Source organism: Arachis hypogaea, chromosome 15 (genome assembly GCF_003086295.3).
Source record: "Arachis hypogaea cultivar Tifrunner chromosome 15, arahy.Tifrunner.gnm2.J5K5, whole genome shotgun sequence".
In the NCBI taxonomy this organism is placed as follows: domain Eukaryota; kingdom Viridiplantae; phylum Streptophyta; class Magnoliopsida; order Fabales; family Fabaceae; genus Arachis; species Arachis hypogaea.
Genome location: NC_092050.1, coordinates 46,652,578 through 46,669,039, shown reverse-complemented (window position 1 = coordinate 46,669,039; position 16,462 = coordinate 46,652,578). Strand labels below are relative to the sequence as shown.

The window sequence follows — 16,462 nt, the reverse complement described above, 5'->3', positions numbered from 1 at the left end:
GTTCCAGGTACTAGATCAACGCTGAATTCTATCTCTCGCTGAGGAGGAAACTCAGGTATGTCGTCGAAGAAAACATCCGGAAATTCCTTCACCATTCGGATTCGTTCTAAGCTTAATTCACTATCATTCGAATTAGCCGCTAACAGAACGTACCCCTCACAATCACTCCCGTCTAAGGTAACTCTTATAGAATTTAGATATAAGGTGTTGGACAGAAATGGTTTAGTACATAGACTATCAGATGGAATAACAGCAGTTCTTTTAAAGCAATCAAGGAAAACATGATACTTAGATAACCAATCTAATCCTAAAATAACTTCTAAACCACATAGAGGCAAACAGATTATATCATGTATAAAAATCCTATTCCTAATAGCAAGTGGTACTTGCAGGTACATTAAACTGGTCAAAGCAATTTTGGATTGCAGGTGTATGAACAATCAAGTGAAAATTTAATTTAAAGAAATATAATCCTAACTCAGGAGCAACAATTAGAGAAATAAAGAATGCGATGCATCTGAATCATACAGTACAGTTAGAAATCGATTCTTGACATAACGCTGACCTTAAATGAGGGCGTCCGATCGCACAACATCGTCAATAGTGAAAGCAAACACTCGTCCTTGTTGTTGGGTTTTGACTGGATTTCGAGTAAATCCCTTCGAACAATCCTTGGAAATATGTCCAAGTTCTCCACAAGCATAGCAGTTAGGTGATCCAAACTGGCAAGACCTGTTACCATGCTCTTTTCCGTATTGCTTACATGCAGGGTTTATGTAATACCTTGAAACCAGTTATCAGCGTCAGTAGCAACAAGTGTACCCTTGAACTTAGGCGGATTAACCTTCAGAAAGGTTGCAAGGGTCATAGGTCTTTCAGGATGCCCTAAGTTATTCTCATCATTCCCATTATCTTCTCCGTATTCATTCTCATTCCCATTTCTCATTCCAAGACGTTCAACAGCCCTAGCCGCTGCTACCGCATCTTCACGTAATGCTTCAGCCACGTTGTTCATGGTAGCCATAAACATTTCCTGTTCCCTCTCGAAGTTAACATTAGGAATTCTTTCCCGTATGCCTCGTCTCCGTGAACCCATTGTAGTCCTGTTCACACCAAACAATCATTGTTAAGGTGATCAGTCTTAACACTTCAAGTCAAGTGTGAACATTCCCAAAATGAAAATACAGAAACAATCTTGCAACATATATCACTCGGATATCCTATACGCATGAGACACACAATAGAGTATGCAATGAAGCATAGTCAATCCACTCCCCAGGCTCAAATGGGAACGAACTGCTCTGATACCAAATTGTAACAACCCAATTTTCAATATGTCTAGATCATACCGGAAACTAAGCGCTACCAATTTGTCTTCCTAATTATTATCTATTATTTATCATATGAGCCTGATTCGTTGTTAAAAGCATAGTTAATTTGCGAGGTATTTTTTTTGAAAATGTTTGGATTAATAGACGAAATCATTCATAATCAACTCACAACTGATAACAGATAAAACAGTTATAAACAACTACACATAAATACATCACAAGCAGCTAATAACATTCAGTGACCCAGCCTTTTATCAGAGTCTAGACTTTTAGTTAGAACACCCCTAGATATAGCTAGATAATAACTATATACATATACATACATACAACATCCCAGGTCCTGACCTGTTCAAGAGGTCCCTAAGCTGGCACCTAGGCTAGCCTAGACTCTATACTCACCTAGTCCCTCTAAACTACTAAAGCGAGGGAAAGTACGTTCTAAGTCTTCAAAACTCAAGTCAGGTAGAACATCATCAAAAGGTAGAACATCATCTGCTACTCCTCTGCACGATCAAACATTGCTATAGGACGTCTCTTTGGTACCTCATCAAGTAGCCCCACAACTGGAGTCTCGTACACAGGATTTAGGTTAAAGTTCACGTACAAACGGGATGCAGACATTGGCTGGTCTCACAGTATATACATATAAACAGAGAACGAGATTCACCCTAGACTCAGAAGACTATCTAGAGCGGAATCATCTTTGCAGAACCATCATCAACAAACTACGGTAAGGTACTCTTACTTCCATCTGAAGGGGGAAGGGAGAGAGAAGGGGTAAGAACTGGAGAGTTCTTAGTAGGGCCAGGGTTATTATTTAAGTTCATTAATTCCGTGTTGTTTTGCAGGTAAATAGTAGAATACAGAAAGCAGTAAATAGAAGATACAGATAAATAGAGAAGATAGAGAAAACAGATAGCAGAACACAAATAGAAGAATACAAGAAAATAACACAAACACAAAGAATAGAATACACACAAAGAAATCATACATTCATACAACAAACATAATGGAAGAAATGCACAATCAAGTATGATGCATGTCTAGCCTTAATGTAGGTAATTAGCTCATTTGTCGGTTTATACCCGCTCCCGACGTAACCCGAATCAGCTGAAACGGGTATGGTTTTCCAGTCAGCATAGGTACAGTTCTCACTAACCGACGTATGCGTCATATCCTCTGTAAGCAAACTCTGCCTTACAGGTGGCGGCATTCTAGCCGTGTATGAAATCATATCCTCTGTAAGCAATCCTTGCGTTACAGGTGCGACATTCTAGCCGTGTATGAATTAATATCCTATGGAAGTGATCCCAGGTTATCAGTTGCAAGTATAGCTCTCAATAGCTGTGTAGCACTGGAAAACATTCTGCGGTCGTACCACTATTTATCTAACTGTCTCAATGCAGCAGATGAGCATACAAATAATTCTGGAGTTGCCTTAATGCAACAAATGAATAAGCAAACATCTCTTGGGTTGCCTCAAGCAACAAATGTACATAAAACAAATATCTCTTTATTGTATTACTCTTTCCTTTGTATCTATATTACTCTTTTTTTTTCTTTATCTCTTTACTTTACTCTGCTTACTCTGTTCTCTGTGTTACTTTATTCTGCTCTGATGTCTCTGCTTAACGTATGTATTTTAAAGCTTATGTAAATTTTCGGTATGAATAGTTAGTCTGTCCCAAGTATAGGTTCATTAAGTTTATACTGAAACAGTTTAACTTTTCATATAATACACAACCCTAGTCGTAACTCAAGGACTAACTATGTTGCCCTTGTTCGTTCACTACTTTCTGTCTGTTTTTCTGTCATTAAAACTTTACAAACTTTTTCTTTGGTTTTTATCTTTTCTTTAACTTTCTATCTTTCATTTATCTTTGCCTCACTAACATGTTGTTTCCACTCCCTAAGTGTTTTATGAAGGTAATTACGAGATTCTGCGCTTAAAGTTGTCTTTCTAAAGTTCTTACAGAAAACTGCCTTTTCCACATTGTTTTATTATTTTGTATTCAAATATTATTTTTAATTAAATATTATTATTTAATATTTTATTATTTTTATTATTTTATCATTAAATTTTCCCTACTTTAACTTTTAACCTTTAAAATTCACTTTTAACTACCCGTAACTTTTAATATTTCTACTTTAACCACCCTAACTTCTGAAAATTACCAAATAACCCCTCAAACACCAAAATAATTACAACCTTGTCCTTTTTAAGATCTAAAAGGTGTTCTTCAATGTTCTTCATCACACTCAAAGTGTTTTTCATGTTCTTCATAAATTTTTCAAATTCTTTCTTTGTTTTTACCCATTTTTCAATCTTTTCAGCAACTGATTTTTACCATAATTCATAATAATTTAGCAGCCACTAAAACCCCATCTTTTCTACATGATTTTAACACAAATTGAATCCCAATTTAAGGTCTAGGGTTTCGGTTTCCAGCTGTACCCAAGAACACAAATTCATAGCTTGAATTTTATCAAATTTCATCAAAATTTCACCAAGAATCAATCATGAATGCAACCAATTTTTAGCACAGAAAAATCATACAAAATTCACACAACTCAAACACAAATAATCAAGATTAATTTTGTCACACCCTACTTGGTTTTGCTGCTCCTAATTCGGTTATGTCCTTAGGTGGTCCTTAAGCACTTTTTCCTCCTAAATCACATCAAGAATAACTTTAAATCCAAAAACCCTCAACTAACCAAATCTTTCTCAGCATCTTAGGAAGGGATTTCTCACTTTAAACTTGCTAGAAATTAACGTTTCTTGGCTCTCAAGTCAAGTTAAGCATGATTCCTAAGGAAGAACATCAAGAAAACACATGTTTAAGCATGTTTCCTTGAAAACCGAATTCAAAGGGGAAAGGAACAGCCATCTCACCTTATTTCCAGCCTTGGTAAGTTACATCATTATGTAGATGAAGAAGAAAGGATCATTTTGGTGAAATCGTAATTTTGATTTGAGTTTTAGTTCAGAAGAAATCAAGATTTGAAGATTAAGTGTTCATCAAAGTTTCTCTCTTTTCTCTCTTGTTATTTTCGGCCAAAATTTAGAAATGAGACAGCCTTGGAGATTTTGGGAGTGTAAGGTGAGTTGTGATTGGTTGGCTTGGAGGTGGATTAAAATAATATTAAAATATCTCTGGTGTACAACTACTAAAACTAGGTATATCGGAACACTTATAAAAACATCTCTAAAAATTATTTTCTGAGCTACTAGCATAAATGACACTAGTAACATATTTATGATGAGAATAAAACATGTATAATGAGGCCTTAGCATTGCTAAAGTCATCAGAGAGTGCTGGTGCTAAACTGCACCAGTAAACTGTGAACCCGGTTAAACCGATTTTCGATTTTTAGCTAAAACTAACCAGGTAACCTTATAATATCATTCAAGAAGCTTCTAATACTAATATAATGATAATATTATCCTATTATCTCTCTTCTCTCATGAATCGAGTCCGGTTCATCAAACTGAGATTATTTACGAAAAATAGGATCAAAACTTCAAATTGATACGGTTCAAAAACTAGGTTCTTTGTGACTGCATTATTGAGCTTGCCTAAAAAGTTCTAGCTTAAAGAAGACGTAACAACAATGAGGATCGAGATACTTGATGATATATCAGAGGTTCTCCCCTTACTGATCCTCCGGAGGAATCCGTTCTTTCAGAAAAGATCTCGCGTACTCGAAAACCGGGGTTGTTACATGTAACATCCTAACTATCAAAAGTCACCCTTCTGGCTATGCCACTCTGATAGCTCGGGTATTACGACGACTCTTAAAATATTTAGTACTAAAATATGAGCCTGTTTAAAACTGAAACTGAATATTCAAAACATAGATCCATATGTTACAATACAGATTACAATGCTTACCCAATACTATATATATATATATATATATATATATATATTTATATATATATATATATATATATATATATATATATATATATATATATATATATCCATCATACCAATATACAAACTTCACATATCAAAACTCCTATCCCTCTGGCAAAAATTTCTAAAAATAAAGGCAAGGGAACAATAATACCTAAGAGAATACAAAATAATATCGAATAAACAGAAAATGAATATAACTCTTCTAAAGCTTCATCGTCCATATCTTGAAAAGGGAAAAACTTGTAGGGAAGTGAGAACATCGTCCTCGAAAGGGTTCTCACTATAGGGTCACAGAATTGCTATAATAAGATACGAAAATAAGACCGTTTTTAAAGTGCAGTGATTAATAAATGCCTTATGCACCTATTCAAAACTAAAGATTTAATATTCAAAATCCGATATCCTTTTTGAAAGGGAAAAATTGTTAATTTCTCATAAATCTGAAAGCCTTTTTAAAAGTTTTTCCTAGACAGCATGAATGACCAAATTGTTCCAGGCATATGTTCATTAAGTCTATGTTGAACCAGTTTAGTTTTTCATACTTTTCTAAAACAAAAACTCAAATCAAACATGGCCTTCGGCCCATCTCCTAATCAACCACGACCCTAGGCCCAAACAAATCAATCCATATCCAATTCACCACAGATTCAACCAATTTCAGTCACAAACACAGGTAGAAGGTTCAAGCACAATCAAGGACTGGGAGAAGGGTCCTTCTCGGAGACCATTGACGAGTCCCATTATTACCGCCTCAGTAGGCAGGTCTTGAATTTCCAAGCATGCTTTGTTAAATCTCTCCATGTAATCTCGCAGGGGTTCTCTGACCTCCTGTTTCACTCTGAGTAGGCTACGAGCATGCTTGACCTTGTCTTTCTTGATCGAAAATTGGGTAAGGAATTTGCGCAAGAGATCGTCGAAACTAGATACCAATCTTGGGGGCAGGCTATCCAATTACTTCATAGCAGCTTTAGTCAATGTTGTCGGAAAAGCCTTGCAGTGAGTAGCATCCGAGGCGTCTGCTAAGTACATCCGACTTTTGAAATTGCTGAGGTGGTGTTTCGGGTCGGTTGTTCCATCATACAGGTTCATGTCAGGGATTTTAAAGTTTCTGGAAACTTTAGCCCGCATGATGTCCTCCGTAAATGGGTTTTCTCCCCCTAGGGGGCTATCTTCCCTAGCAGTACGACCCTCCTTATTGCGAAGGTTAGATTCTAGTTTTGAGAGCTTCTCTTCCAACTCTCTTCGCCTTTTGATCTCTCCAAGCTTCTCTCTACTTCACGCTGTCGCTCTAACTCCTGTTCCAGCTACTCAAGCCGGCCCTGATGTCTTTGTAGCCATCCCATGAGGTCAACATCATAACGCTGCCTTTCCCCTTCAGAGAGGCAGACTTCGGACGGGATTCTCCTTTGGTTGTCGGAGGGGCCCTCCCTATGCGGCTCCTCCTTTCTTGGCTAGGGTATTACTAAGGCTTGGTCGTCGTTGACCATGTCTTGATATTCCTAGTCTGACTCGGACGCAGTGTGTCCGTCTTCACATTGATCGTCTACCATGGAACGTTGATTCCCAGGTCCCCGGCAACGGAGCCAATGTTTCGGGTGTTACCTGAAATTAGGTCGACTTTGGGATTGTATGTGAGGCCCAAATCCTCAATGCAACGTACTCCGACTTGTCCCACGTCTTGTGGTTGTCGTCTGAGTTGTTTGCGAGAAGGTAGGGGGTGGTACCTGCAAGACACTCCGATGCCTAAGTCAGCAAAGGGTTAAGCAGGTTTTCGTGTATTGGAACTTAAGTTTACCTGAGTGTATCAGTGTATTTATAGGGTACGAACCAATAACCACCGTTGAAGTAGTTCCATTTCTGATGGTGGATAACTGTCCCTTTATCTTAGGGTTGTTGAGATCTCCCTTCTAGAAGTGGGTGAGAGATTCTTGGAGGCAGTTACTCACTTAGTTACGTGTGAGCTACCTGTGTTAATCTGTTCCGACCTCTTAGAAAAGATCGGGTGCGTGGACGAGGCCGTCATACTGGATTGGGCTTTTTAACCATATTGGGCCTGACTTATATTTTGGGCCAGAGTATGAACACTAACCCTAGGCAAACCAAGTAGAAAATTCATAGAAATATTAATCCATGTATGAGTAAGAATATGCAAAGGAATGCACAACATATTCGAGAAAGCTTGAGATTCAACTTTCTTACATGCAATAAAATCATAATAAAATCCATCAATACTCATATGATTATGAGGCCAACAAAAATATATTCCACTATGGCACTTAAAATCAATATTCTCACAAGTAACAAATATGGAGCAAAAATCAAATATAGTTGTATAAAAATTATTCATATAATCAAATGCTAAGAATTTAGGAGTAAGAGTTGTGATTAAATTGAGCAACTCATTAGCAATCACATTATCATTACCTTGTCCTAGAACATATGAAAAATAATCCAACAAATTAGTCTACTTTACATGCCTTTTGTTTAAGATCCTTGAACTATCAAATGCAAAATGTACAATACCTTGTCATATGTTGAATACTTGAGACACGTTTCATATAACTGCTAACCAAAGTTGGAAATTAGTTGTCTTTTTTTTTTCATTGATATCAATGTCTCCATAATTTACCAATAAATCTGAAAAACCTTAAAAAATTGGCATAAAAATACTACGCAATTCATGGTTAGGCATATGAGAAACCAAACTCCGTAGAATTCAATATCACTAATGCACTCTTGTCTAAGCTGAAACTTTCTAGATCTCTCTTACAAGTGGGTTTATTGCTATGAATTTCTTTATTTCTCATCGAATCATCTATCTCACTATTCTCTTATTTTTTCTCAAAACTCTCGCTCTCACTCAAACATTGATTCTTTTTACTCAAACACTCACTCTCTTTCTCAGTTTCTTATTCTCTCAAATTCTTTTCTTTTCTCTCTTGATTTTCAAATTGCTCACATTCTAAGGACCCATTTGAGAAATTTTGCACTTTTGGTTCCTCCAAATACACATCCATTTACAGAATACTCAATAAATTCTTTTGTTATTGGCTTTGAAGAAGAATTAAAGATAAAATTAGAAGAACTCATCTTCTTATCTCAATTTATAAGATTCTTCTTGAAATCTACACCCTTGAATTTTGTTTTATCCTCAAACTTTGCTCCTTTAGAAACCCTTATAGCATTGGAGTCCGAAGAGAGCCAAGTTGCAATAAATTATTGCAGCTACTCCACCTCAATGGCCAAATTGACTAAATCCTCCATAGTTGCATAATGGTAAAGTTTGACCTTATCTGCAATTTCTTTGTTTATTCCAATAAGAAAGCACCTCATAAGAATTTCAGGACCCTTTTTAATATTAGCTTTCGTCATCAATTTCTATTCACGACTTCTGCATAAAATTGGTCTCCAAATATATATATATAGTCTCAATTTGGTATAATACTCAATTTGGTCCTTAAATTTGCACGAAAACCTCAATTTAGTCTTTAAAATTTTAATTACCTCTATTTAATATGCACTCCTAAAATGATGCTATTTTGTTTTTTGCGCTTTAATAGCCCAAAAACACCCTTGCTTTAGTGTTTATTGAAACGTTTTTCTCAACATACATTAAGAGATAAAAATGCAAGAATAGAAATAAAGAGTTAGGGTATTGTAATGAAGGCCCATCAAATTCTACGTTATAAAAATATGTATCTAACGGTTCATGAGAAGTTTCAAGAACATTTCTCATTAACATGCCACAACATCATTTGAACTAGTTTCTTTGAATATGCATACTTTACATAGAAAAGTTTTTGTGCTTACATGTTGCAAAAGAATATCTGCACAAATGAAGAAAAGCACCACTATAAGGGACCCTTAAATGGAACCATACACATTGTTGCTGGCAGTGCTAGGGTTCAACATTTACTTCCCTCGAGACAAAAATGGAGTATCTTTAGAGATTACGACTACGGGTTTATAAAACTAACAGCATTCGATCACTCAAATTTGTTCGAGTACAAAAAGAGCAGAGATGGGGAGGTTTACGACTCCTTCAAAATATCGCGTGATTATAGAGACAACTTGGCCTGCACCGTGACAGTTGCCCAAGTCTAACAATGGCATCTTGATTGATGATTATGGTCAAAGCTTCAATGTATGAATAGGTTCAGAGCTGTTGAATTTTACCCTGGAAGCACTTTCTTGTACTTAAAGTAGAATAAGAATGAGAAATACAATGATGCACAAGTGATTCCGGTAACTATCAAAACCCAATGGAAACCAGATGGATAGTCAAAAACTGTGGTTTCAAAGTTCATCCCAAACACTGCTGTCACAGCAGCAAATACTGCTGCTACCAATGTAGCTGCAGTAAGAAGCAATTCAAACTGTATTAGGCGGTTTTGAATATTGCCCTGCAATATGAGTGAAAAATAAGACACCCTGGTTTACACCATTTACACAGAATTTGAAAAAAAAAAGGAGTGGATAGCAGAATATTGTAGGTTGATAATCTTACCAACTTTATATTGATAAAATCTTCTGTGTCATCAATGTATTCTTTAAGCTGGAATATCAGGGGCAGAAAAAGATTAACGTCAGCAGAAAGCACATCACTGAAAATAATATAACCATATGCTGCTTTGAAATAGATTGAAATTTAAGCAAAAAGTCATCATGCCTTCTCATCGTTACCAAAAATCAAAGGCAGACATTACACAAGACAACAGTTGATTAGCAGAAATCTTGTCATAGCTAACCAGTTTTATGATCAAGTTATATAATAAATACCATGATATCCAATATATGATACTGTAGGCCACAAGGAAAGTAGGTGAACTTTAATACTATAGCTGAGTGAATCAGCTTTCTCATACCGACGACAATGAGTTAAGCGTATTATCAATGACGATAAAGTATGCTTCAAGCAACATTTCCAGTGGTTGAATCCTTTCTCCATTATCAGAAGAACCCATTGAACTACCATGTTTGCCTGAATTTCCAATGATGCTGAAAGCCCTTGGCAACATTGGGATCCCACTAATTGACCGCTCTGGTGAATTAGGAGCTGACTTTGAAATCTCTTTACCACTACTTGATGTAAGAGTGTGAAGACAATCATTAAGAGGGTACATATCTGAGCTTCTCCTTTTCTCAGTAAGGCACATCTCAGCCATATCACCATCATCATCCATGAGATGTTCTATTTCGTCACGTACCTGGAAATTACACAAATTACTAGTTGCAGATGTTTAAAAGGATAGAATAATAACACAAATAATCAAGGATGGGGATTCTACATTTATCAACCTTCTGAACTCGTTGAGTCAAAGCAAGGAGATGACCTTTGAATCTTCGAACACGTTCTAAATTCAGAGTACTGATAGACGATGCTAATTCATCTAGCACAGGATATATTTCCATTTCCAACTCTTTTACCTATCAAATAAAAAACCTTCTTAATAATACAAGGGTATCAGGTTTAATATTTCCTAAATTTCAGGGAGCTTAATGTAAGTTTTAAACATATAGGGGAGCTGGGTATTGGTTAGGTTACACTCACCTTCCCTGAGGATTGGTAAAATTCAATATAATTTACTCTCACCATAATTCAAAAAATAAATAACAGCATTGATAAAGTTATTCCTAGTTTGAAGCTACTGAATTTTACACTAAAACAGCGTATACCCATTTCAACTTAAATTCCATTGATCAAATCCATAAAGTGAGATTATTATGTTATACGGGAGCATGGACAGCAAATGCAACATTGACCCTTTTCTCATGTAAAACAAGCACTAATAAAGTAGAAAATGATGCAGGACAAAGGAATGTCAATTATAAGTATGTGCACCTAGCTACTGCAAATTGATGATGATGACAGTATTGTACCTAAGTAGTGCTTGTCTAGCAGCTTTCTTCTATTTTGTTTGTGCCTTGGAACCACACTAAAGAAACTGCCTTGTGATTCAGGTCACAGGTTAAGATCTTTAAATAGTCTCGTTGTAAGTGGAGGTAAAACCATATAGATCTACATTCCCCAGAACCCACAGAGTGAGTTTTGTGCACTAAGCCACCCTTTTTACTTATGCCTTTTCATTTCTTCCGAACTTAATTTTAGAAACAAAGAATTTAGCCTTTTCAGAAGGCCTTTCATTGGACTCTGCGTAATGCAGGATGTTTTGACATCGGGTTATCCTTTTAGAATTTTCTGTTATATAGAAAGGGGTTTAATGGCTGCAATAAAGGAGATGCATTTTCTAATTAATAACAGAACTTTTCTTCTATTTTTCATGGATGTTAATTGAAAGCCATCCCTCTTGTGTCTGTGTGTGGCCAAATTAATTCCAGGGCTTTACCCGCTTGAGAGTGAATGGAGGAAACAATTGTTGGCAGTTGAAACAATGTAACCACCATTAAGTTATCTGAAACTTGCAGGCAAATATATAATACAGTCGATGAAATTCAATCAAATAATATTTTACAATAAATCATATCTTCTACTATAATTACCGGCAATCATTGCAATTTCAATGTTAAATAAAAACGAAGATATATACTGTCACAGACAAGAATGTGAAGGGTTCCGCAAGAGGATTATTGATTGAGCCATACCTGAGCATCTAAAGATGTGCATGTCAACTCCAGAGCCATTTCCAACGCTCTAAACTCAAAAGGCAGACCATCTGTTCAAAAATGGCAAATCTGATAAGAAATTATGTGCAGTGTCTGTCTACCTTGGGGAAAAGGGGGGGGGGGGGGGATCTTTCACAGAATTAATTTTGGGTTTTGTTGTGGTGGTTTCCATTTTGCTGGAGGGTTAGTTACAATACCAGGGAACTGTAGCAAACTAAAAAATTGCTTTTAAGAAAGAAATGACAATAGCTAGTTAGCAACCAAGGGATGAAAAGGTATCATACTTTACAACAACAAAAAGGAAGCATTGTCGGCTAGGTGAAATTATAGAGATCAAATGGCAGAGATCTACTATCATAAGCCATAAAAATTAGACAAACCAATACAATAAAAATCTTTCAATCAAGTAAACTTTCTAATTGATACCGCAATAGAACTTCAAACTCACATCATTTGGTGTCTTTCCCTCCTTTTTTTTATTTTATTTTACCGATTCCAATTAAGTGCTAAACAGGAGTTAAGTATGCTAATTGCTAACTGATCATATCATACAAAGATATCAGATATTTTTAGATGCCTTGCTCCAGGAACCCTTTGCAACCATCTTTAACCCTTACTAATCTAACAAAAAAATCGGCAGAAACAACTGGAATCCTTACCAGCTTTTTCTTTCTGAAGCCGATTGCATAATTCTGACCTATACTGACCAACACTACCATCCAATGAATTCATCAGGATGACCTCATCAGCAGTAATTATACAACGGATTTGCTCAAGGTTTACAACAATAGCCTTCTCCCGTCCTAATATGGTAGAAGGATAAATGAACATTGGATCCAATAGTCTAAGATCTCTGGAAGGCAAAGAACAATGTCTCATAATGGTAGCCTTGTCAAGTGTTACGGTCTGAGTACCCCCATCCTGACCAATTTTTATCCAAGAGCGAGTTCCATGACCTCTCTTCTTCAGGCCTATGATACCAGTCCCGCAATTCCCTTGGCCGTTGAGCTGAGACCTCCCTCCACCATCATCATGAGATAATGCAGATTCTTGTGGAGTGGAAGAATAATACTGGCCTTGTGCTTCCTCCATTGCATCATACCTTTCTCAATCGCTGTGCTGATACAGTATTTTTCTTTTTCCTTTTCTAAGCTGGGGTTGTCTTCACTAGTATTATGTAAAAATTATGCAATACAGAAAACGATTTTCCACCACATCTTTGAGATACTGGTGATAGCTAGAAATAGAAACCGTGTCTACCACCTGATATGATCCATACTTGGAGCACTTCTCAAATTAAAAGCCTAAGATAGAAAAATTGTTAGTCAGTTTGACAAGCATAAATCCCCGTAGAAAAACTACCGAAATAAGAAACCATAGAAAATGGGAATATAAACCGGAAGATAGAAAATAATAAGAGATAAATTTTGATGAGAGTATAATACTAACAGTACTTAGTTATTACTTATTACCAATATTTGATGCGCCTACATGGCTACATCTTTAAATGCAATACATGCCCTGTTATTAAGATCAACCCGATACATAACTGAATTTCAAGTATTTTCCTCAACACATTAAAGCTCAAATTAGCGGAGCAAGCTAACATTAACAAAGAACCCATATTAATTCCCCTGAGGAGGAACCATAGCAAATTAGCAATCAGGTTAACCGCTTTAACCTGATTCATTATAAAAAATCAGATGTTTCAATTCTCCAATCTTTGAAGTAAATCTCATGCTAAAAAACCCAACGCTAACCGCTCTAATAATTTCCCCGAGTCTCAAACAAGATTTCATCATCTTTAGTAATTGTAGCTACCAACGCAATAAAGAATGATTTCTATCAAACAATACGCAAAAGCAGAAAATAATTGGAATTGAAATTGTAAAATATTCTCAAAAATTTAATAAACGAAAATGAAAAAAAAAAATTACGGTTTATTGTGCAGTTACCAGAACTACAGAATTGGTAGGAGTGCATATTGTGGAGAGTGTTTGGTAGATGGTAGTGCGGTTAAGGTAATTGAAGGAAGAGGGTTTTCAGGGGTTGTACGGTGGAATATCAATGTTATAGAAGTGCATTATGAATCGAAGATTTTTACAAATTACGGGATATTTCTAGGGATTTTTCATTTAAATAAATAAAACTAACGGCTCAACAGAGGCACCAGAAAAAAAACAGAAGCACTAACCGTTGTATTTTTATTGTTTTAAAGAAATTAATTTTATTTTTTATTAATATATTATTTATTTTTTAAATTTATTAAATAAATATTTTTTTTATTTTAATATTAACGTGATCTTATTTATATCATATTTTTAAATTAAAATTATTATAAAAAAATATTTTAAATGTTAAATTATAAAAACACACAATAAAGAGGTAATACAAAATTATCATAGTTTAAAGTTCTAGGTATATATAAGGTGAAATATTCGATAAAGTAGATTTTTATTCTCAATCATGCTGAAATATATAAAGAGTATTTTCAGAATGATAATGCTTCTGTTGTATTTTTTAAAAAACTTTGAATATGGTCTATTAATTTATAATATTTTTAAATTAATTTTTTAAATTTGTTACAACAAATTATTGATATAACGAAGATTTTGTTTATTAAAATTGCGAAAATATTTTAAAAAATTAGTTTATTCATCGTACTTTATTTTGTTATTTTTTGTAATTTAATTCTCACTGCTTTTCTATTGTTTTTTAAAAAATTAATATTATTTTTTGTTAATATATTATTTATTTTTAAAATTTATTAGATAAATATTTTTTATTATTTTAATATTAACGTGATCTTATTTATATATTTTTTTTACTTTAAAATTACTATAAAAAACTTTTAAAATCTTAAATTATAAAAGCACACAATAAAGAGGTTTATATATTATCAGAAAAATATAGTTCAAAAAATAATGATAATAATATTATCGCGATTCAAAAATAGTATATATAAACTAAAATACATGTTAGTTATTTACAAAAAATAATTTTATTTAAATGTCATGGATATTCATATTTGTCTTCATTTATTTTAATGGTAGGCTAAAATATGGATTTAAATCTAAAGAGGCCTCATTTTCTTATAAATAGTAAAAAAACAAAAGAAATGAGAATGTTTATCTTTTTTTGTTTTTAAATATCAAACTATAAGAATAATTAATAAACAAAATAGGAGAATATATAAATTTTGTATCTCAAAAAAATCTTTCATAATTCATCGTACATACATCTCCTTATCAATAACTTCTTGAGTCTTGAAAATTTGTCACATTTATTGACTATAAAAATAACTATATAAACGATTTAAGAATATTCAATTAAATTGATTCTTTATTATAGCGACAAATTTAATTAATTCAATTAAAACATGTAGAATTGAGATATTTCGTTTTACACTGAATTTTTTGAAAAGACAAAAAAAAATGACATTAATCTTTGTTTATGTAGGACAAAATATAAATTAAATGGCATTACATCTGATTTATTAGGAATTTATATTTAATAACAGTTACCTGCAATGATATTGTTTGTCACCAAAATAAGCTAGTTGTGCTCTTCTGAGTTTATGGCTAAAAAAAAAAGTTAAATTTTTAACATGAAAATCTTTTTATTATTTTGTTTGTGATTTAAATACTATCCATAAAAAGTAGTTACTTAAGTGAAACAATATATAAAGAGTGATAGAAAACTTTTAGATTTATCGTTATGGTTTATTTCTTATTAATCCTCACTTAATATACTCAAATTTAATAGCTTTGATGGTGGTAAATTTTTGTAATTAGTTAAAAAATTTCAACTTTCTTTTTCTCTCTCTGTCTCTCTCTACGATTTTGGACAAATTCAGCTTTATTAGTAAAACGTTTTATAAGTTTAGAATATTTTTAACTTCTTATATAATAATTAGGCTTAATAAATTACCAAAATTCAAACCTATTCTCTTGAACTACTTCTTGATGATCATATAATTGGAATCGTTTAAAGGGGAGATCTTTAGACCCTAAAATTTTTAAAATAAAAAAATACAATAAAATAAATTAAAAAAACCTAATAAAATAAAATGGTTTAAAAAATAGAATATTTATAGGAAAAACAATAAATTAAAACTTACGTGGTCCATGAGATAGAAAAATAAAGAGAAGAAAATAATCATTAAGGTTGAAACAATAAAAAATGTATAAAACAGTTCTTATCTTACCACATTTAAATATTATATGTCTATCTAATAATCAATAAAAATAATATTATTTAATGTAAAATAGATTAAAAATAAAAAGAGATTAACAAAATCAATTATCAAATTTCTTATCTTAGGTCACCAGATTATTTGAAAAATCAATTAACAAAGTTCTTATATTGCTACATTTATTGTGTTATATGTTGAACTAATAATCAATAAAAAAATAATATTATCCAATGTAAAATAGATTATAAATAAAAAAAGAAATTAACAAAATATGCGTGAAAATTTTTTATTCTACCATTGGTAGGTGTAGATTTTTTTATATCTTTTATATGTTAATCATGTGACAAACGAATAATATTAAATTAATTAATTTTTTTGTAATATAA

The 16,462-nt window shown here is 33.5% G+C and overlaps 1 protein-coding gene across 6 annotated transcripts; it reads right to left on the bottom strand.

The window, feature by feature from the left end:
- Positions 1 to 9,008: 9,008 nt before the first annotated feature.
- LOC112750246 (magnesium transporter MRS2-5) lies at positions 9,009 to 14,054 on the bottom strand. 6 transcript variants are annotated; one of them, XM_025798877.3, is made up of 7 exons: positions 13,837 to 14,054; positions 12,541 to 13,185; positions 11,861 to 11,931; positions 10,556 to 10,684; positions 10,123 to 10,464; positions 9,765 to 9,812; positions 9,009 to 9,660 (listed from the first exon to the last, which is right to left on the bottom strand). In XM_025798877.3, the coding sequence occupies exons 2-7, from the start codon at positions 12,971 to 12,973 to the stop codon at positions 9,430 to 9,432; spliced, it is 1,254 nt and encodes a 417-aa protein (XP_025654662.1). In that variant the 5' UTR covers positions 12,974 to 13,185; positions 13,837 to 14,054; the 3' UTR covers positions 9,009 to 9,429. The 6 variants fall into 6 exon arrangements, with proteins under 6 accessions (XP_025654662.1, XP_025654665.1, XP_025654663.1 ...); XM_025798880.3 differs by having other exon boundaries at positions 9,009 to 9,611; XM_025798878.3 differs by having other exon boundaries at positions 13,819 to 13,992.
- Between the last annotated feature and the right edge of the window lie 2,408 nt (positions 14,055 to 16,462).